The sequence below is a fragment of the Podarcis liolepis genome (assembly GCF_965112155.1).
Source record: "Podarcis liolepis genome assembly, chromosome: 2".
Taxonomy (NCBI): Eukaryota; Metazoa; Chordata; class Lepidosauria; order Squamata; family Lacertidae; genus Podarcis; species Podarcis liolepis.
Window position 1 is genome coordinate 120,638,166 of NC_139555.1, and position 22,042 is coordinate 120,660,207.

Here is a 22,042-nt window from a genome sequence, read left to right on the forward strand (position 1 = left end):
TATAATAATAATAATAATAATAATAATAATAATAATAATAATAATAGACTTGGATGGGACCTCAAGAGTCATCTAGTCCAACCCCCTGCCATGCAAGAATCTCAGCTGAAGCATCCGTGACAAATGAGCTGTGATAGCTCAGTCAGTAGAGCATGGGAATCTCAGGGTTGTGGGTTCGAGCCCCACCTTGGGTGAAATATTCCTGCACTGCAGGGGGTTGGACTAGATGACCCTTGGGGTCCCTTCCAATTCTACCATTCTATGATTCTACGAACCTCTGCTTGAAAACCTCCAAGGAAGGAGAGTCCACCACCTCTCAAAAAAGACACTTCCGCCATCGAACGGCTCTTACTAGATTTGTGTGGCGTTTGCTCCCTAGGTTTTTCTCCTCCCAAAGATATCCTGCAAGGCAGTGGATCCGAATCAGTGTTTTCCTTCACCTTCCCAGGTGGGCGAGCCCCATCGGCCCCTCACTTCCCTCTACAGCACACGCAGAAACCACCTTTGTGATTGTTGGACCCTCCGCCTGTGAGTCGAAGCCATTCCCAGGATTGTGGCCTCTGTCACCTGCTGACAGCTTGTAGGAGCCACAGGTCAGAGCTGAGTGCACGGTGGGGACCAAAGGTGGACAAACGACCCAGGAAGGAGCACGACGTGCCCCCCACCAGAGGGACTACCCCTCCCCAAACACCCAGGAATCACAGCTAAAAAAACAACAACCTTCTCAGATGCCTATCCAACCCGTTTAGAAACCTCCCGGGTAGTCTGTTCTGCTGCCTAACAGCTCTTACGGCCAGAAAGTTCTTTCTAGTGTTTATTTATTTAGATGGTTAGTTAGAATAATAGAATCTTAAGAGTTGGAAGGGACCCCAGGGTCATCTAGTCCAACCCCCCGCAATACAGGAATCTCGGCTAAAGCATCCATGACAGGTGGCCCTCCAACCTCTGCTGAATAACCTCCGAGGAAGGGGAGTCCACAACCTCCCGTGGCAGACTGTTCCACTGTCAAACAGCTCTGACTGTCAGAAAGTTTCCTCCTGATGTTTAGTCTGCTATAGTTTCTCCCCTGTGGGAAATCTTTGATCGGAAGTACAGTGGCACCTCGGCTGTCAAACGCTTCGGAAGCTGAACGTTTCGGTTTCTGAACGCCGAAAACCTGGAAGCGAATGCTTCCATTTTCGAACGTGCCTCGGAACTCGAACGGCTTCCGAGGTGTGTTTATCCATTTTCTCAATGTAATTTGCCGACTACCCATTCCGCAACAGATTACCACATTTTTCGCTCTATAAGACGCACATTTTCCCCTCCCAAAACTAAGGGGAAATGTGTGCGCATCTTACGGAGCGAATGCAGGCTCCTTGGCTTCAGCGATAGCAACGTGAAGCTTCCGAAGCGCAGAGGGAGCGCTCCTGCCGCGCTCCGGAGGCTTCACGTTGCTTTTGCTGAAGCCTGGAGAGTGAGAGGGGTTGGTGCGCACCAATCTTAAAAACACAATAAAACATCAAACCTTAAAAACTTTCCTAAACAGCATTGCCTTCAGATGTCTTCTAAAAGTCAGATAGTTGTTTATTTCCTTGACATCTGATGGGAGGGCATTCCACAGGGCGGGCGCCACCACCGAGAAGGCCCTCTGCCTGGTTCCCTGTAACCTCACTTCTCACAGGGAGGGAACTGCCAGAAGGCCCTCGGAGCTGGACCTTAGCTGAACGATGGGAGTAGAGATGCTCCTTCAGATGTACTGGGCCAAGGCTGTTTAGGGCTTTAAAGGTCAGCACCAACACTTTGAATTGTGCTTGGAAACTTACTGGATAAGACAGAGGGAGAATGGGGTGAAAGATCCAGAATGGTGGAGTGAAACCAGTTTTTCCTCAGGCGTCCAGAGCAACAAAAGTGGGAGGAAGAGAAGGGAGAAAATAAGCCAAACACTATTATAAAGGGTGCAAACTTGACTGGTGAGGAATCCCTGCTGTTCTCCTGTGGCAACATCTGGAGCTTGAAACTCAAACCCTGAAGGTATTGGGCTATGCAGCACTTTTGCACCCATCCGCTTCCTCTCTGAGCCCTGGGGTCAAAGGGACCCCAGCCCCAGAGGCCACTTCAGCTCCAACAAGAGCACTCCCAACTACCTCGTAGCAAAATGGAAAGGGGCTGGTTTTGACCAGCAGAGAAACAGAACTTCCTGGGACTCTCAGCTTTCCCCTTTTTAAAAAAGCATCAAGTTACCAGCCCCTAAGGAGGAGCAAACACTTGGAAGCGGGTGGACTGCAGCTGTGAAATGAGAGCAGAAGGTGCAGGAAAGAGAGCTCAGGCACTCGGGGAACTGGGAAACATTAACAGATTCTGCGAAACGGTGCTCTTTTTAGAGAAATACAGCTTGTGTACGCTGATTTATTTGGTAAGCATGGAGAACACACAGACCTGGCTGTTAACTTACAAAATTCTCAACACCAGTTCTCAGGGCACATCTTCTCCCTTGCGACGCTATTGAAACTCGGGGAAAGAGAACAAACACTGAGTTGTGAGGAGTTGTTTTTATAATCTATAAAACACCTAGATTGTAGTAAAAAAACACACCAACAGAAGACAAAGGAAAACGCTCCCAACTACAACATGAGATGTTTCAACTCTCGCTATGTTTTTCGATATTCGGGCTGCACACGCAAATCTCTGTTTGTGTGGTCTTGGTTTTTTTGATATCTGCACGTGTGCACCTTTAACATTTCTTCCTAACGCATTTACAAAAACAAATGGGATGTTAATCACAGAGTTTTGCAAGGCAGAAACACTTAACGGAGAAAATCCACCACCAAGCCCAATATTTACACTGAGACACCTGTGTGCACAGAAAAATATTCAATCAAACAGATGGAGGGGCTGTGTGTTCATCTTCCATTTGAAGCCTGGAAATAACTCTGGCAGGGGTCTCCATTTTTTTATGCCTTTAGGCACCTCTGGGATTTAGAGATAGGGGGAGCAGTGTTATCATATAACAGCGGCTCTGGGGCAGGTCGTCATTCAACAAAAGGCTTCCTTGCTCAAAATGAAAATCTTCAAGCCAGAAATGGACCATCTCCAGCTTGCATGATTACTGAATGAGACACATTTCCTTTTAACAAACAGCCATTCAGTTAAAGGTCCCTTAGCTGCAAACCATCCATTAAAATCACAGATCCAGCGCTGATCAACACCACCACTGACAGAGACATTGCTTATAATACAGTGGTTGTTCCAGGGGGAGACCCCCCTATAATGATAATCTGGTTTCATACTGATCCATGTCTCAGATCCCAATTGTTTTGCTATGACAGTGCTGGCAAGCACCGGATCTGTGACTTTTGCGTGTGGGGAACGTGGGCAGAGAGGAAGAAAGCACCCGGCTGCAGATACATAGAAAACACACACAGCAAGAGACCACCACCCACATTTAGACTCTGTGCATTTCTGTGGGGCAAATATCTGATCCAGTAGAATTAAAACCCACCCTCCTTGCGGGTTTTTATGCAGCTTCCTTTCCGTTGGTACAGGAAGTTGTCTACTTCTTCTGCCTCATTATCTTTTTTGTATAAATTTTCATAATACGTTTTAAATTTTTGTATTATTACTTTTGGATCACCTATAATTTCCTCTCCTATTTTTATTCTATTTATTTGTCTTGGATTCTGCCTCTTTCTCAGTTGCCACGCCAGGTATTTTTCCGGTTTATTGGTAAACTCAAAATTATTTTGTTTCCACATTCTACTCTACTTCCTGTTCTATTTTGCACATATATTCTGTCTGCAGTAGCCTAATTTCTTTTTTAATTATATCATTATTTGGTTGTTTGATTTGCTCTTTTTCTTTTTTCCTTATTTCTTCCATTAATTTTGTTTTTTTTTTCCTTTTCACTTTCCTTTTTTATTCTTATGCCTTGTTTTATGAAACATCCCCTGATCAAGAAGAAGAAGAAGAGTTTGGATTTGCTATCCCGCCTTTCACTCCCTTTCAGGAGTCTCAAAGCGGCTAACATTCTCCTTTCCCTTCCTCCCCCACAACAAACACTCTGTGAGGTGAGTGGGGCTGAGAGACTTCAGAGAAGTGTGACTGGCCCAAGGTCACCCAGCAGCTGCATGTGGAGGAGCCCCCCAACATGTCCCAAAATCCATTACCAGGAGGCAACGCATTTTGGAAATGCCCTTGGGTAGATCCTTTGGCCAGCGCCGACCACACATAGGAGCTTCAATGCTCCCACATGGAAGCATCACTACGTGCTCAGGAGAGGAAGGATGGATGGGGAGGGCAGAGGGGAGCAGTGGTGATTTCACATTTTATATTAGAAAAGGAGCAAAGCTAAAAGAAAATGCTTCAGTTCCCTTGCTGTCAATGTTCAGGATAGGTACAGTATGTTGCTCCCTGCTTAGCATTCATTTATACAGTGCATGTCCGATGTGGGTCCTCACAATCAAACTCCTGTTTCACGTGGGATACAAGATTTTGCTGCATATTCAAATCGCTTCTGTGAGTTCTCTGATGATACGTGAGGTTTATCTTATTATTGTAGTTGTTTCCACACTCTAAGCACTTATACGATTTCACCGCCGTGTGAGTTCTTTGATGCAAATTCAGGCCGGACCGTCTAGTGAAGCTTTTTCCACACTCGGGGCATTGATATGGCTTCTCGCCACTGTGACTTCTCTGATGCAGATTAAGGCTTGATCTTCTCGTGAAGCCGTTTCCACATTCCAAGCAGGTATACGGTTTCTGCCCTGTATGAGCTGTCTGGTGAGCAGAGAGGCCTATCTTCTGCGTGAAGCCCTTTCCGCATTCCATGCATTTGTACGGCTTCTCCCCAGTGTGAGTCCTTCGGTGAAAAGTGAGCCTGCTCTTCTCTTTAAAGCTCTTTCCACATTCGAGGCACTGATATGGTTTCTCTCCTGTGTGGATTCTCTGATGAGAAGTTAGGGTGCATCGGTGACTGAAGCTCTTCCCGCATTCCATGCACTGATATGGCTTCTCCCCTGTGTGGATTCTCTGATGATAGGTGAGACTCCCCTTATGGCTGAAGCTCTTTCCACACTCTAAGCACCGGTATGGTTTCTCCCCTGTATGAGTTGTTTGATGAGCAGCGAGGCCTATCTTCCACGTAAAGCCCTTTCCACATTCCAGGCATTTATATGGTTTCTCCACCCTGTGGATTCTCTGATGAGAAGTCAGGGTGCAACGTTGACTGAAGCTCTTCCCGCATTCCACGCACTGATATGGTTTCTCCCCTGTGTGAGTCGTTTGATGATAAGTGAAACTTATCTTATGCGTGAAGCTCTTTCCACATTCCAGACACTCAAACGGTTTCTCCCCTGTGTGGATTCTCTGATGAGAAGTAAGGCTACAACGTTGGCTGAAGCTCTTTCCACATTCCACACACTGATACGGCTTCTCGCCCGTGTGGATTCTCTGGTGCAAAGTAAGGTTTGTGCTTCTAATGAAACTTTTCCCACATTCCAAGCACTGATATGGCTTCTCCCCTGTGTGGATTCTTTGATGCAAAGTGAGGTTTGAACTCCTGATGAAGCTCTTCCCGCATTCCAAGCACTGGTATGGTTTTTCCCCTGTATGAATTCTTTGGTGGAAAGTTAGGTGTATCTTCTGGCTGAAGCCCTTTCCACATTCCAAGCACTTATATGGCTTCTCCCCTGTATGAATTCTTTTATGAGTCGTAAGATACATCTTCTGACTGAATGTCTTTCCGCATTCTCTGCACTGATATGGTTTCTCCCCAGTGTGGATTTGGCAATGAGCTTCACATTCCAATTTCGGATACACACAGTATTTATCCTTTTCCTGTTCTTCTTCTTCTTCTTCTATGATCACAATTTCAGGGTAGCCACTGCCCTGAGTAACAGAGGATATATTCCACCTGTTCTGATCTGCTTCAGTCTTCTTTCTCAGTTGTTCCTCATTTTTATGCGTGTCCCTTCCTGCCGACATCCAACATACATCTCCCGTATTCCTGGCTTCCCATTTGTGGCCTGCAGTAAGACATGAAGTAATAATAATAATAATAATAATAATAATAATAATAATAATAATAAATTTTATTTATACCCCACCCTCCCCAGCCAAGACCGGGCTCAGGGCGGCTAGCACCAAGTATAAAAACAATTGATTAAAATACAACTTAAAAACAAGATTAAAATACAACATTAAAATGCAGCCTCATTTCAGTAGAAACTCAAATCAAAAAACTTTTTGGGGATGAAAACGTCAAATCTCCACCAAGGCCAACTATCCAGACTGGTCCTACATGGGCCAGAAAAAAGCCAGGGAAGTCCCCAATTAGGAGTTCCATCACAGAAGGAAAAAGGAAAAGAGGGGGAGGGAATCAAATTGGCTCCAAGCCAAAGGCCAGGCGGAACAACTCTGTCTTACAAGCCCTGCGGAAAGAAATCAGATCCTGCAGGGCCCTGGTCTCATGAGGCAGAGCGTTCCACCAGGCCCTGGTGGATAAAAGGCCCTGGCTCTGGTTGAAGCCAATCTAACTTCCTTAGGGCCCGGGACCTCTAGGGTGTTGCTATTTATGGACCTTGAGGCTCTCCGTGGGGCATACCGGGAGAGGCGGTCCCGTAGGTACGAGGGTCCTAGGCTGTGAAGGGCTTTAAAGGTCAAAAACCAGCACCTTAAATCTGACCGTGTACTCCACCAGGAGCCAGTGCAGCTGGAAAAGCACTGGGTGAATATGCTACCATGGCAGAGACCCTGTGAGGAGCCTCGCTGCAGCATTCTGCACCTGCTGGAGTTTCTGGGACAGCTTCAAGGGCAGCCCCGCATAGAGCGAATTACAGTAGTCAAGCCTGTATATAAAAAGCATTTATAAACCACTTCATATTTTCAAAAGATTCCAATTTAGATGGGCTGCCCGTCAGTTACGCATTTTACCATCTCTTGACTGGCCTTAAGAAAGTCTTACTGAGAGAGGTGACGAGGCGATAATTCTCCTCCATGACATCCCTGTGAAGAGCTCTCTGGTCAGGATCCAGGAGAGCCCACTCCTCCTCAGTGAAATACACAGACACAGCCTCAAAGGACCACGGACCCTGAAAGAGAAGGAAACATTTGTGTCTTGACAGAAATTAAGAGCGTCTGCTAGCAAAACCCAGAAGTCTCATCAGGGGGAGAACGGCTGTGTATTATCCCACAGAAGTTAAACCTTCTGAGGAGGCCTTCACAGCCTTTCTCTCTCTCTCTCTCTCTCCCTCTCTCTCTCTCTCTCTTAACTTATACTTTTCAGGTTTAATAATAATAATAATAATAATATACATTTCACTAATTTTACAATCATTTCGACATTTCAAAGCTTGACTTCCTTCCCCCTCTTTCTCTTTTTCCCTTTTCTTGCGAGGAATCCTATTCGGAATAAGGGAATTTCCCTTAAAAAAGGGGAAACATTGACAGCTATGCTCTTTCTGCAGTTCCTTAAATTTATTTTTAATATCTTCTGCATATCCCAATTAACTTAATTTGTTCATTTATTAATCTACTTTAAATATATACTGCAGGTTATTACAATAATCCTGCCAATGTTCTTATCTGTTTGCAATTTATCTGTAAATGTTCAATAAACCATTTCTATTCTTTTATATAAAGAAGTTTGTTATCTCAATTTTTTATTCTTCCAGTAAGTTTTGCCATTTCCGCATATTCCTTAAGTTTTTGTATCCATTCTTCCTTTGCTGGGACTTCTTTCCATATTGGGGGCGAGTAACATTCTTGCCGCTGTAGCAGCACAAATAAATAAATTTCTATACAGTTTAGGTCATTCTGTCTCTATAATTCCCAAAAGAAAAGCTTCTGGGTGGTTTTTATTTTTATTTTTTACGACCGTTATTTTAAACATCCTTTTCAATTCATTATAGATCACTGCCTTTCTCTTGGGCAGCTCTGACAGAAGCAAAGATGAGGAGAGAATTTCCATCCGGACCAGGGAAATGAGAAGGCTCCTCCTTCTCCCCAGTGATTCTTCCCTGATCCATACCTGATCGTTTGCAACAGCAACTGCTTCCCCTCCAGCGCGAGGAAGGGACGGCTGAGGGGGTCTTGCCAGCATCATCCTGTCACCTGTGAGAGACAAAGATAGTAGGGAAGACATCATCTCTCCAAGGTTTCAAGCTGGGGTTTTCTGAGCCCTACCTGAAGACGCCCAAGATTGAACCGGAGACCTTCTGCAGGCAAAAGAGATGCTCTGCCGCTTGGGCGAAAACCCTTCTCAGTGGAGTGACAACATCTATAGTGGTGAAACATTTGCACACTGCGGGGGTCAGGTTGGATTGCTATGAGGAATTATGAAAAATGGAGCACGCCATTGTGTCAGCGATGAAAGCATCGCTTTGACTGGGCTGGATTCCCTGACAATAATTTCTGATCGAATCCCACAAGCCTCTGCACCTCTGCCATTTTCTTTCTCTCTGCCTGACAGTCACGTATAAGCATTCTTAAACACGGACTGATTGCTTCACTAGGCATCCTGAGCCATAAATATAGTAGGTTACTTTGATGTAGATTTGTTAACCTTTAGGTAGATCTTAAGGGCCAAGACGCGGGTGGCACTGTGGGTTAAACCACAGAACCTAGGACTTGCCGATCAGAAGGTCGGCGGTTTGAATCCCCGCGACGGGGTGAGCTCAGTCCCTGCTCCTGCCAACCTAGCAGTTCAAAAGCACGTCAAAGTGCAAGTAGATAAATAGGTACCGCTCCGGCGGGAAGGTAAACGGCGTTTCCGTGCACTGCTCTGGTTCGCCAGAAGCGGCTTAGTCATGCTGGCCACATGACCCGGAAGCTGCACGCCGGCTCCCTCGGCCAATAAAGCAAGATGAGCGCCGCAACCCCAGTCAGTCACGACTGAACCTAATGGTCAGGGGTCCCTTTACCTTTACCTTTAAGGGCCAGGAAGAGAGTTCACAAGGAGATGGTAAATACTATTTTTCATTGCCATCCTTCATCTCCTGTTTACTGTTGTTTATGACCTCCGGGGGTACTAAATGCATTCCTCCTTGATTCCTATTTTATTTACTCTGAACCATGTATGCATGCTCAAATAGGAAATAGTTTCTTTGTAGTTAAAAGGATTTCTCTGATCTGACTTTGTCCCACGTGGGGATGTTTTTGAAACGCTCAGAGGACATCTGATTGGTTCTTACAAGCACTGTGTTATAAGTTCTTTTGTTAATAAAAGGGGCCTGGGCCAGGGTGTGACAGATTATTATTGGCACCTCCTCCCAGAGTCTTGCTGGTCAAGCCTCGTGTGTATTTTATTAATCAGGGTCCAATCCTTCCTTGCTTTTGGAACGCAACACACACCAGAAGTTTTGGGGAGGGAAAAAAAAAGATTTGCAAATGCCGCCGACCAAAATACGCATTTCCAACAGCTACAAGGATGGCGACCCGTCCTTGTATATAAAAAGTGTCCTGTGGACATGTACAAATAATAATAATTCATGGATGTAATGAGGAATAGAATACAAGCATAGAATCGGAAGGGGTCAGGAGGGTCACCCACGGAGGGACATAATAATTATTATTCCTTCGGTTTATATCCCACCCTTCTTCCCCAAGAGAGCCATGGGTGGCAAACATATCAATAAAAATACCATTTAAAACATTGCAAAGCTAGTTAAGAACAATCACATGCATTCTAAATAACTATCATCATCCGCTAAGGAAATGTTTTTCAACCTTGGTTCTGCCAAGATTGATGGACTACAACCCCCATCATCCCCAGCTTTCTTAGATGGGCTGGTCAGGGTTGATGGGAGTTGTAGTCCAACATTTGGGGATCCAAGTTGAAGAAGGCTGCACTAGGGAAATGATTCAAAGCGAGGTCCCAATGCAATAGAAGCCCTACAACCATTTACACAAACACAACCAGTAAAAGAGCTGAAGACACAACGTCTTACCGAGACAGGCGACGAGAAGATAATTCTCCTCCATGACTTCTCTGTGCAGAGCTCTCTGGTCAGAATCCAGCAGAGCCCATTCCTCTGCCGTGAAATACACTGCAACGTCCTCAAAATAAATTCGGGCCTGAAAAGAAAAGGAAAACATTGGCCCTTTCACAGACAATGTCACAATTCTCTACTTGCAAAATCCAGAAGACTCAACAAGGAAAAGTGGCTGAAGTTTACAGCATGTTATTCCCTGAAGGAGAACTATTTGAAAATGATTTACAGGTGGTGTTTGACTCTGAGTAGGCATGCGCGGGTGGCGCTGTGGTCTAAACCTAGGGCTTGCTGATCAGAAGGTTGGTGGTTCGAATCCCTGTGACGGGGTGAGCTCCCGTTGCTCGGTCCCAGCTCCTGCCAACCTAGCAGTTTGAAAGCACGTCAAAGTGCAAGTAGATAAATAGGTACCGCTCCGGCAGGAAGGTAAACAGCGCTTCCATGCTCTGGTTCGCCAAAAGCGGCTTAGTCATGCTGGCCACATGACCCGGAAGCTGTGCGTCGGCTCCCTCGGCCAATAAAGCGAGATGAGCGTCGCAACCCCAGAGTCGGCCACAATTGGACCTAATGGTCAGGGGAGGGATCCCCTTACCCTTTACCTTTACACCTTTTTAAACAATATTTTCACATCTCTCTCTCTCCTCCCACCACTATCAGCCTTATCACTTAAATATTCCTTCCAGATTTCTTCATATTTATCGATTCTTATTTTGTGCCCACACATTGTCTTGTTAGAAATTCAGCAGTGCAAATAGGTTTTGGTGGAAGTAATAACGGAATACTGAATGCTTGAGTTTATATAAAATACGCAGAGATTTATGCTCTGCAAAATGAAGCACGGAAAGAGAAGAGAAGTCATTGATATTTCAAGCTTGTTTAAATGCATCTTTTAAATTGTAAAACAGAAAATTTAATAAAAATGAGAGAGAGAGAGAGAGAGAGAGAGAGAGAGAGAGAGAGCGAGAGAGAGAGCAATGCTGTCTAGGGTTGTAAAGACTGCGGAGAGAATAATTGGGTGCACTCAGTGTTGTGATTTATGGGAATGGAGTTGAGAGACGACCTAACCTGGGGAGAAAACAGCAAACACCTGGTGAAGAGAGCACAGCAGAGGTTATATTTTCTGAGAATCCTCCGCAAAAACAATCTCTCAAAGGACCTGTTGATGGCATTCTACCATTGTACTGTGGAGAGTGTATTAACTTATGGTCTGTGTATGTGGTTTGGGAGCTGCACGGTCAGGGGAAAAACAATGCTGTCCAGGGTTGTAAAGACTGCGGAGAGAATAACTGGGTGCACTCTTCCCACTTGGATCAAATCTACACTTCCAGGTGTCACAAGAAAGCTGCAGAGATAGTGCAGGATAGTGCGCACCCCAGAAATGATCTCTTTCAGCTTCTGCCTTCTGGAAGAAGGTGCAGGGTTATAAAGACTAGGACTAGCCGCCTGAGAAACAGTTTCTATCCAAATGCGATTTTGGTTTTAAACACAGTGTAAGGTAGTCTCTATGGGAGTATATTGTATTTATTTATGGGGTATCAGAGTTTTTAGGGGGCTAACCAGGCTGGGATAGCGGGGATAGCAGGCTTGTTGGTTTTTGAATGTCTGATGTAGATTTTTTCAATTTCATTGTTCTGTATGGGACAAGGACAATAAAGTTTATCGTATCGAGAAGTGGCTGGGTACTATCCTGCAGGATTTCTCGGGTGGCACTCACAGCCTCCTCAGCGGGCAGCCTAGAAAGAAGCGATGCGATTCCTGCATTGTGGGGGGGGGGGTTGGACTAGATGACCGTTGGGTCCCTTCCAACTCTAAGATGCTATGATTCTATAAGGAGGACAGAGAATTCTTCAGATGCAGGGAGATGAGCAGAGACACTTGGCTTCCTCTTGGCAGCCTTCCCGGGATGCTTCCACCTACCTGAAATGTCGCTTGTACAGGTTCTTCCGCTCCCCCATGAAGAAAAGACGCCCAAGGAGTTGTTGCTGGCATTATTCCACCACCTGTGAGAGAGAAAGGTGATGGGAAGCCATCAGAGCGCACATTAATCTCAGAGGCTGCATGACAAATTTCTCTTTTCTTTTAATTTAATGCATTCTTTTGAGATTTCTAGGTCCGCGTTGACATCACAAAACGACACACCTGCCCTATGTATCTTGAACGTCCCTTTGCATTATGCAGTTTAGTTGTGCAAAACTACAGCTCATCCCATTTTTCCTCTTGTGGAGAAATCCAAGGGGTCGCAAAGGAACGCCTTTCTGAGCTGGGGAGAAGTCTTAAAACCAGCATGCTGTCGTGCCCCATTTCGGGAAAACATGAAATGCATCTCACAGATTTACGGCGGAGCAGTCAAACTTCTCATGGGCCGCAAGAGAACTCTGACATAGAATAAGGGGGCCACACACTTAATTAGATTTCCATATTGAAGATTGAAGCATTCGCAATAGATTCAATATTATACAGTCATACCTCAGGTTACGTCCGCTTTGTGTTACGTTCTTTCAGGTTACGTCCTGCGGCGACCCAGAAGTACCGGAAAGGGTTACTTCCGGGTTTCGCCACTCGCACATGCGCAGAAGTGCAAAATGATGTCATGTGCATGTGAGGAAGCGGCGAATCGCAACTCTTTTCATGTTGCGAACGGGCCTCCGGAACAGATCCCGTTCGCAACCAGAGGTACCACTGTATATGTAATATTTAACACACAGTTAATAGATTTACTGGGTGGGACGCGGGTGGCGCTGTGGGTTAAACCTCAGCGCCTAGGACTTGCCGATTGCATGGTCGGCGGTTCGAATCCCCGCGGCGGGGTGCGCTCCCGCTGCTCGGTCCCAGCGCCTGCCAACCTAGCAGTTCGAAAGCACCCCCGGGTGCAAGTAGATAAATAGGGACCGCTTACTAGCGGGAAGGTAAACGGCGTTTCCGTGTGCGGCTCTAGCTCGCCAGAGTAGCTTCGTCACGCTGGCCACGTGACCCGGAAGTGTCTGCGGACAGCGCTGGCTCCTGGCCTCTAGAGTGAGATGAGCGCACAACCCTAGAGTCTGTCAAGACTGGCCCGTACGGGCAGGGGTCCCTTTACCTTTACCTTCAATAGATTTACTAATTTAAAAAGTTTAATACGCAAATAAATTATGGGCTTTCGTTAACAGCGTGTGACACAAAAAATGAAATTTAAAGGCTTTAGGATGTTTTTTTTCATGAACGTTGATGAGACCCTGCCAAAAGAGGCCTCCTGGGCCAGACCTACCCTGATTTCTTGCATGATCAATAAAAAATTATCAATTTAAAACTTACCCAGTGAGGTGTCACCTAAGTCACTCTCTGGCACAGACTGCCTGTGTAGGTGACTATCTCTGGCGTCTGAGGGAAGCTTCCCTACTCTGTGGAAATCTGTGGCCACTTCTGCAAACAGATCCTGGAGCTGAAACAGCAATGAATGGCAAGGATTATTAGGAAAGTTAAGGACAGAGGCAACGGCCTCTGTGGTTTGGCACATTCCTCCTTGCGGGACTTTCGGAAAGAGTTCAGCAATTTTGCGCTCACCTGCTGCTCTGCCTGACTCAGGAGGAAACTTTTAGTCAAGGCCCCCATTTGGGAACTGGACTCTGCTCCACATTCTCTGACCCAGTTCTCCATCTCCGCTGAAGGACAGCCAGGAACTGCTCCAAAATCACCAGGTCCAGGATCTGTTTTTTCATGTGTTGCCCCGACTTGCAGACAGTGTATTAAGCTGTTGAAACCAACATTACTAATGAAGGTGCGTTTTCGCTCTCGTTGGGAACATTTTTAACGGTTTCACGTGGATCAAAGTAACATCTCTTTGCTGCGTCCGAGTTCAGGTAGGCTGCTGCTGTATATGGAGGCTCCATTTCCCACACAACTGATCCCATTGCCCATTCGCTACATCCTTGCATCTCACTAACTGGGCCCCTTTGTCCATATCCTATTATTATACAGACACAATGTCTAGGCAGCGGTTCTCAGCCTGTGGGTCCCCAGATGTTGTTGGACTTCAACTCCCATCATCCCTGAGCTCTGGCCTTGCTAGATAGGGGTGATGGGAGTTGTAGTTCAACAACATCTGGGGACCCACAGGTTGAGAAAGGCTGGTCTAGAGGAAAACCCAACACGCCTCCATCCACCTGTGCTTCAATATTATATTCAGGCACAACACAGGCTATTCAATTTAATTTTAAAATGTGTTTAAAAAATCAGGTTTAAAAAACAACCACCATCAAATCATAAAACACCAGCAACTGGTTGGTCACTGTGAGGACAGGATTCTGGACCAGATGGCACCATTGGCCTTATCCTGCATTGTCCTTTTTATAGAACGCTAGCCCAATGGTTGCCATTAATTTGATTCTTGATTTTAGAATGAATTGGTTTTAGAATGAATTGATTGTGATTTTATGTAAACTGTGTTGCTTTTACTGCTGTTAGCCGCTCTGAGCCATAGCTGTCAACTTTTCCCTTTTCTTGCGAGGAATCCTATTCGGAATAAGGGAATGTCCCTTTAAAAAAGGGAAAAGTTGCCAGCTATGCTCTGAGCCCGGCTTCGGCTGGGGAGGCTGGGATATAAATAAAATTATTATTATTATGCACCACGGGGTACCTCCCATCTCTACATTTCCATGACCGAAGGCCCCCTCCGTGTGCGTCTTGCAAAGTCTGCAAGTGCCCCCCACCTCGCAGAAAAATGCAAAGGATTCTCTTCTCTTGGCCTTGCAGAGAGGAGGAAGGGAAGGCAAGGAAAGCCAGCGGCGCTCCCTGGGATCTCTAGCGGAGAAACGGATCTTACCCAGTAGATCCCGGGGCGAAAGGGGGCGAGGGTCTCGCTCCCTTCCAGTTGCACCCTAGCAATCGGTTGATACCCCCAACCCCAAATTGCAACCCCATCCCAGGGAGGGGGGGTCTCCTCGCATCTTCCTCCCTGCGACCCTGTGGATCCCCTCCAGCCCAATGCACAAAGGGGTCGGGGGAGGGGGGTGTCTCACCGGATCCGGCCTCGGATGCAGCGCCGGGAGGGGGCACCGGGGGGGGGTGCAGAGCAGCCGCTTCCCTCCACGTGAGGAGCCGGGCAGGAAAAGGACTGGGAGACGGAGGGAAACTCCTCCCCCGATGGCTTTCCTCTCTAGCAACGGAAGCTCCGTTCATCTTAACCCTTGGAAAATCGAGCAGCAAAAACGCGCACACACACACACACACACAAATCCCCTCGATTAATATTAGTATTAGTATTAGGCAAAAACATGCATGAGAGACATTAACACGGGGGAAATGGAAAGGGAGCTGGCCGTGCAATCAGACTCTCTGGGTCCTGGGTTCGAATCCTGCATTTGCAGCGGGTTGGGCTAGATGACCGCTGGCGATCCCTTCCCACTCTGCCAGCCTGTGATTCTGTGAAGTTGCATTTCCCCCTCCTTCTCTGGCGCAGAGAAATGATCAGAGCTCTTCGGAGAAACAAAGTGGGTGGGATCGGGCTAGCTAGGAAGAGAAGGAGGCGGAGAGGAGGGGGACTTGATTTATTTGGGGCTGGGGGAGAGAAGAAAGGGACAAAAACAAACACACACCCCACACACTTTTGAGGCTTGGGGGTTTCTCCCTGCAGTTCAAACGCAAAGTGGGGCCCCAAGTGCATCTTGCGACCTCCTTGCAAGGCCCCCAAACTCTCTCCCCCCCCCCTGTTTCTGCCGGACTATAGACGCCCCTCTACTGCTTTGATCGATTAGTGGTGCCACGTGGTACCTGTAAAAAATCGGTCTTATATTGGCGTGGCAGCAGCTAGACTTTGGAACTCGCTGCCTCTTGAATCCACAGGGATGGGGGTTCGATCTGGGGCGGGGAGGGTCCCTGGCATTTGCCTCCCGTGCGATGGAAATCAGCGGCAGGGGAAAACTCAGGAGGAGGAGGGAAATGTGGCTTCCTTTCCCAGCTCTGCAATTTTTAGATCGGTGGAATAACCTTTAGAAGGCATCGGAAAGTAGCCCTGTGAAGGTTTTTGTATTTAAAAAAAATGCAATGTTATATTACGTGTTTTTTATATATAATAATTTTTCTTAGTTTTCGATTACAGTCCAATAATTGTTGTTTAGGCGAGTCCGACTCTTCGTGACCCCATGGACCAGAGCACGCCAGGCACTCCTGTCTTCCCGGCATTTCGTCAAATTCATGTTGGAGTCCAATAATAGCCTCATTATAATAATAATAATAATAATAATAATAATAATAATAATAATAATAATAATAATAATTTATTATTTGTACCCCGCCCATCTGGCTGGGCTTCCCCAGCCACTCTGGGCGGCTTCCACAGAAACCAAGAAACACTAAAATCATACATTAAAAGCTTCCCTGAATAGGGCCGCCTTAAGATGTTTTCTGAATGTCAGGTAGTTGTCCATCACCTTGACATCCGATGGGAGGGCATTCCACAGGGCGGGCGCCACCACCGAAAAGGCCCTCTGCCTGGTTCCCTGTAGCTTCGCTTCTCGCAATGAGGGAACCGCCAGAAGGCCCTCGGCGCTGGACCTCAGTGTCCGGGCAGAACGATGGGGGTGGAGACGCTCCTTCAGGTATACTGGGCCGAAGCCGTTTAGGGCTTTAAAGGTCAACACCAACACCAAATATAATATAATTATAATTATATAATTATAATGCCAAATTATAATACAATAACTAATACCAATTATTCAAATGGTTTGGTGGTTTTCTTTATTTCTGCGTTCCAAAATCTTATTTATTTCAGTTACGTTCCGGTCAAAATAATAATCCCTTACACAACAACTGCAGTGTTACATTAAATGATTTATAACATTATAAGCGAGGCGCTCAGACTGTATCCTTCTTCTTCCTGTGTGTGGCAATTATTCCGCCCATGGTGTGTCTTCCTGTCCTTGTAAAATTTGTTTACAGTGGCACCTTGGTTCCCAAACACCTTGCTACTAAAACAACTTGGAACCCAAACACTGCAAACCCAGAAGTGTTCCGGTTTGCAAACTTTTTTCGGAAGCTGAACATGCTCCGTTTTGAGTGTTGCCACACTTCCGTTTTGAGTGATACGCTGAGGTCTGTCTGTGTTTGCTATTTATTTTGCATTATTGTTTTTGCGGCTCCTTTTGTTTTGTTTTTGTGACTGTGTGGAACCCAGTTCAGCTACCGACTGATTGATCGTGTGATTGCAGTACATTGTTTATTGCTTTCATTTTATGGCTCAATGGTCTCATTAGATGGTAAAATTCATGTTTAATTGCTGTTTTAGGGGTTGTTTTCAGAAGTCTGGGACGGATTAATCCATTTTGCATTACTTTCTATGGGAAAGCGCGCCTTGGTTTTGGAATGCTTTGGTTTGGGAACAGACCTCCGGAATGGATTAAGTTTGAGAACCAAGATACCAATGTATATTAATCCTGAGGGTAATGCCCATTCCCCTCCCCTTAACAAGGCTTTGGGATTTTGCTTGTAGGCCGGTCTATTTTGATATTTGCAAGGAAGCATTTTTTTAATAATAATATTTATTAAAATTTCAGAGGAAATACAAAAATATGAAAAAGAAGAAAAAAAGTGAAGAAAAAGAAAACAAAAAGATACAAAATACAGTAGTACCTCGCAAGACGAACGCCTCGCAAGACGGAAAACCCGCTAGACGAAAGGGTTTTCCGTTTTGGAGGCGCTTTGCAAGACGAATTTCCCTATGGGCTTGCTTCGCAAGATGACAGCCCATAGGGAAATATCCAGGACAGCGGGGAAGCGCAGCGCGTCTTCCCCACTGTCCTCGGACCTCCTCCGAAGCCGGGCGGTGGGGCGGGAACGCCTCCTCCCGCCGCTGCCGGGCTTCGGAATGATGCTCCGAAGCTGGGCGGTGGGGAGGGAACACCTGCCCCCGCCGCCCGGCTTCGGAGCATCGTTCCGAAGCCGGGCGGCGGGGCGGGAACACCTTCTGAAGGCGGGCGGGGGGCAAAAGTCTTTGTTCCCTCCTGCCTGCCTTCCCGGGAGAGCGGAGAAACACAGCGCGTTTCCCCGCTGTCCCGGAGGGCTTTTGAAGGCAGGCGAGGGGGAGCAAAGACTTTCGCCCCCCGCCTGCCTTCAGAAGAGGTACTGGACCTCTTCTGAAGGCGGGCGGGGGGCGAAAGTCTTTGCTTCCCCCTGCCTGCCTGTCCCGGAGGGCTTTTGAAGGCAGGCGGGGGGAGCAAAGACTTTCGCCCCCCCGCCCGCCTTCAGAAGAGGTCCAGGACCTCTTCTGAAGGCTGGCGGGGGGCAAAAGTCTTTGTCCCCCCTGCCTGCCTTCCCAGGGGCTTTTAAATCGCCCCGGACAGCGGAGAAGTCCTCCGCTGTCCCAGGGTTTCTTAAAATGCTGGGGGTGGGAAGAAAAGCCCTCCCCCCCCCCAGCCTTCAGAAGAGGTCGGGGGACAGACTGTCCCCGGACCTGGTCTGAAGGCGGTTTCCCTAGGAACGCATTAATTGATTTTCAATGCATTCCTATGGGAAACCGTGCATCGCAAGACGAAAAACTCGCAAGACGAAGAGAATTGCGGAACGAATTAATTTCGTCTTGCGAGGCACCACTGTACAGAAAAATAAAAATAGTTAAAAACAAATCAGTCATTCCATATCCTATCTTTCATCTGCCTATTTCCCCAACTTCCTCACACCTCCCTCTTCTTGTATCCTGATTCAGTCATTGTTTCAGCAAATCCTTTCAATATTTTAGCTTATAACCAATTAATTAACTCTATATATCCTATCCATCTTTCACCATATTCTATTATTCAATTTACCTTACTTAATTTTACCTTATCTTACCATAAAATACCTTAACCTTATCTTACTATAAAATACCATAAAATACCTTAAAACTTAAAAAACTTAATACTTATTTATCCTTATATCATTTCTGCTAAAGCCAGACAATTTCATTCCAACATTCTCCCTAATATTCATTAATTTTACACTAATTCCCAAAATAAAAATTTTTCTTTATAGACACTTCCAATTTTCATCCAACGTCCCTTCTTTCTGGTCTTGGGTTAGGTCAGTCCTTGCTATCCATTCCATCTAGTCCATCAACCTGGTAGTCTGATATCTGAGGCTCTTAAGTCTCTTCCATGCCCCTTCTGCAGATCTTTTTCTTCTTGTTTATTTTTGCACTTTTCCTTGTCTTTTGTTGGTCTCTTTCTTAGTTTCTTTCCTTTCTCCTTAGGGAGTAGGTCTCCGGGGAATTTCCACCCATACTCATGTCCATCTCCCCGCATCAGACCAGCCCATTCCCCACAGTCCCACTCCCCACAGTCATCAATATAATCCAAAAGATCTTTAACAGCATATTTCAAAATCTCTCCAAAGTTGAGAGCCTCCTCAGCTCCAAACTCCCTCTGGCCTAATTCAAGTTCATTCTTCCAAAACAGCGGCCTATGCTCCTGTAGGGCCTCGGGTCTCTCCATTTGTGTTGCTTGAGGTAGCACCGTAGCTTCCTTCATTATTGTCTGCCCTTGCATTTGGCCACTCGAACCAGTTTCCTGGGTTGGTCCCTATATGATTTCTATGTCAGTATTCCCTACTTGTCCACATTCACTGATTACAACAGTCATCAAATCCAACTTCTCGTTCATCAAATCCACCTTCTCATGCAACTGCTCCAACAAAGCACTTGTCTTGCAAAAAGCAAGCACCAGGAATTCTTCCAAACACATTTTTATTCAAGGTCACAGTCTGGTCCCACGATGTTAATCTCACAGCTGTGAAGTCTCCAAGTGAACTGCAGCAACAATTTGACAAGATCCCTCTAGAGGATACAATTTCTATTTGTGTCCATCTTTTTAAATCATGTCCAACAAAAGAAAGTTACTTTCAATTTTCGAATACAGTGGTGCCTCGCAAGACGAAATTAATCCGATCCGCGAGTGTCTTCGTCTAGCGTTTTTTTTTTCTTGCGAAGCAACCCTATTAGTGGCTTAGCGGATTAGCGCCATTAGCGGTTTAGCGGCTATTAAAGGCTTAGCGGCTTAGCTGCTAAAAGGATATTAGCGGCTTAGAAAAAGGGGGGGGGAGCGGAAAAAAAGCTCAAGACTCACAAGACATTTTCGTCTTGCGAAGCAAGCCCATAGGGAAATTCGTCCTGCGAAGCAACTCAAAAACGGAAAACCCTTTCGTCTAGCGGGTTTTCCGTCTTGCGAGGCATTTGTCTTGCGGGGCACCACTGTATTTTGTTTCTTTAAAATACAACAGGCAACATTGGAATCAACTTGTTTCTCTTTTTTCTTACTGTCAAAATATTCCATTCACAGTCAATGTACGTCTCCGATAATTTCTGTCTCTGACACCCCGTTCCCAGGTTTGAGACGGTGGAAACTTATTCTCCTTTGCTCCCTCTCCAGCAGGCTTGAACAGTTTAATTTCCCCCCCTTCCCTCCTGCTTCCAAGGGGGTTTTAATGGTTATAAATGAAGGGAATTTCGACCTTTGTAAAGTGACTTTCCAGGCTATTAGCTTACAAGATTTTTGCGTCAGTCTATTTACAGAAAGCGGAAGGCAGACTTCCTGTTTTGAACCTTCCCGCTTCAGTGCCAAATTAAGATATTTCTTGATCCAATTTTCCGTTTCTACTCATGGGTACTTGTTTAGAGTCCAATTGTCGACAGGAAAAAGTCAGCGCTCTCCGGCAATGGCAATGCGGCTTCCCTCCGTGAAAATAGCAGTCAGTTCGCAGCACCGCGCCGATCACCTTACTTCACTCCGGAGTCCCAAAAAGGAGTCCCCCGCGAGTAGGGGAGGCGCTCCTGGTGCTCTGCCGAACCCCACGTTCCCAGGCTTCTTCCACCTGGAATTTCTAGCAGGTCCCCACCTTCGCCGTGGCGGGTAGACCCAGTTTCCACGGAGCCAGTTCCTCTGACCGGAGGAACTCCGCCATTTCGCCGATGGTGCTAACCCGGAAGTCCTGCAAGGAAGCATTTCCCCACCTCTCTCTCAGGACTCAGTTTCACTGAAGAGGAATGGGCTCTGCTGGGTCCTGACCAGAGAGCCCTGCACAGCCAAATTATGAAGCAGATTTGCAGGATCGTGTCCTCTCTCAGTAAGGTTCCCTTTTACTCTGCTTGATGATAATATATTTTCAGAAATGCAAGTAAATTAATCAGCAATACTCAACGGGTTTAACGACTGTGTGTCAGCATCACAAGTCTTATTCTTTTCGTCCAGCGAGATTTATCTATTTGTGTATATCTTCTGGATATCTCTTTCTATAGCTCTGCTTCTGTTTATCTACCGTTTTCCCATTTAACAAAAATCCACAGGAGGATTGCCTTAAATATGATTGCCTATGGCGAAACTTACCAGAAGAATAAGAAATCAAGATAACATTTTTTTAAAATAAAAGAATGGAAATGGTTTATTGAATATTTACAGATAAATTGTAAACAGATAAAAACATTGGTAGGATTATTCTAATAACCTGCAGTTTCATACCAGGAACCGCAGAAAGAGGGGGAAGGAAGTCAAACCTTGAAATGTCAAAATGATTGTAAAATTAGTGAAATGTATTTTACGTGAAAAGTATTTTAAAAATATTTTTACAAAATAATTGATTGCCTTCTAAACCACCGTCTCAAGGCAATTTATATAAAAATGTTTTAAAAAGCAGTTATATACACAAAGGCAACAAATAAAAATAAGACTAAAACAAGTGGACAACCATTATTAAAATCTATTTATCTAGCTGGAAAAGGTGGGAAAAGGTCCCAATTCCCTCCCCCCCCGAAAGGGATGCCATTCCACAGAACACAGACAGTGACACTAAAAGCCCCATTCTGGGTGTGTGCTTTGGAGATCTTTGGAACTTGCAGGAGAATCTCTGCTGTATATATCTGGGACTGAGCAGAACAGGGACTTGCATGTGAGTACAAACTCCTTGAACTCAGCCCAGGAGCAGATTGGTAGCAAGTGCAAATCCCACTAGCAGGCTGTTCTATGCTGACAGTAGTTTCCTCCCACAAGCCTGACATGGATGGCACTGTGGTCTAAACCACTGAGCCTCTGGGGCTTGCTGATGGCAAGGTTGGCGGTTCGAATCTGTGCGACGGAGTGAGC

General features: G+C 46.0%; 2 protein-coding genes across 2 annotated transcripts in view; one reads left to right on the forward strand and one right to left on the reverse strand.

The window, feature by feature from the left end:
* The window catches only part of LOC310701787 (uncharacterized protein), a 224,343-nt gene that overhangs the window by 89,644 nt on the left and 112,657 nt on the right, over window positions 1-22,042 (forward strand). The gene's annotated exons all lie outside the window — the stretch shown is intronic.
* On the reverse strand, window positions 2,519-15,085 carry LOC310701412 (uncharacterized protein). Its single transcript, XM_083492221.1, has 8 exons — window positions 14,960-15,085; window positions 13,506-13,692; window positions 13,257-13,383; window positions 11,883-11,965; window positions 9,924-10,050; window positions 8,006-8,088; window positions 6,941-7,067; window positions 2,519-6,002 (listed from the first exon to the last, which is right to left on the reverse strand). Exons 2-8 carry the CDS (start codon window positions 13,596-13,598, stop codon window positions 4,405-4,407), a joined length of 2,238 nt encoding a protein of 745 aa, XP_083348347.1. The 5' UTR covers window positions 13,599-13,692; window positions 14,960-15,085; the 3' UTR covers window positions 2,519-4,404.

What these genes read in the sequence shown, in the direction of transcription:
- LOC310701412 (XM_083492221.1), bottom strand. Translation starts at nt 13,598, where the DNA reads ATGGAGAACTGGGTCAGAGAATGTGGAGCAGAGTCCAGTTCCCAAATG. An exon ending in CTGTACAAGCGACATTTCAG is followed by an intron (nt 10,051 to 11,882) that starts GTAGGTGGAAGC and finishes TTTTCTTTTCAG; the next exon opens with GCCCGAATTTATTTTGAGGA. An exon ending in TCTTCTCGTCGCCTGTCTCG is followed by an intron (nt 8,089 to 9,923) that starts GTAAGACGTTGT and finishes TGTCTCTCACAG; the next exon opens with GTGACAGGATGATGCTGGCA.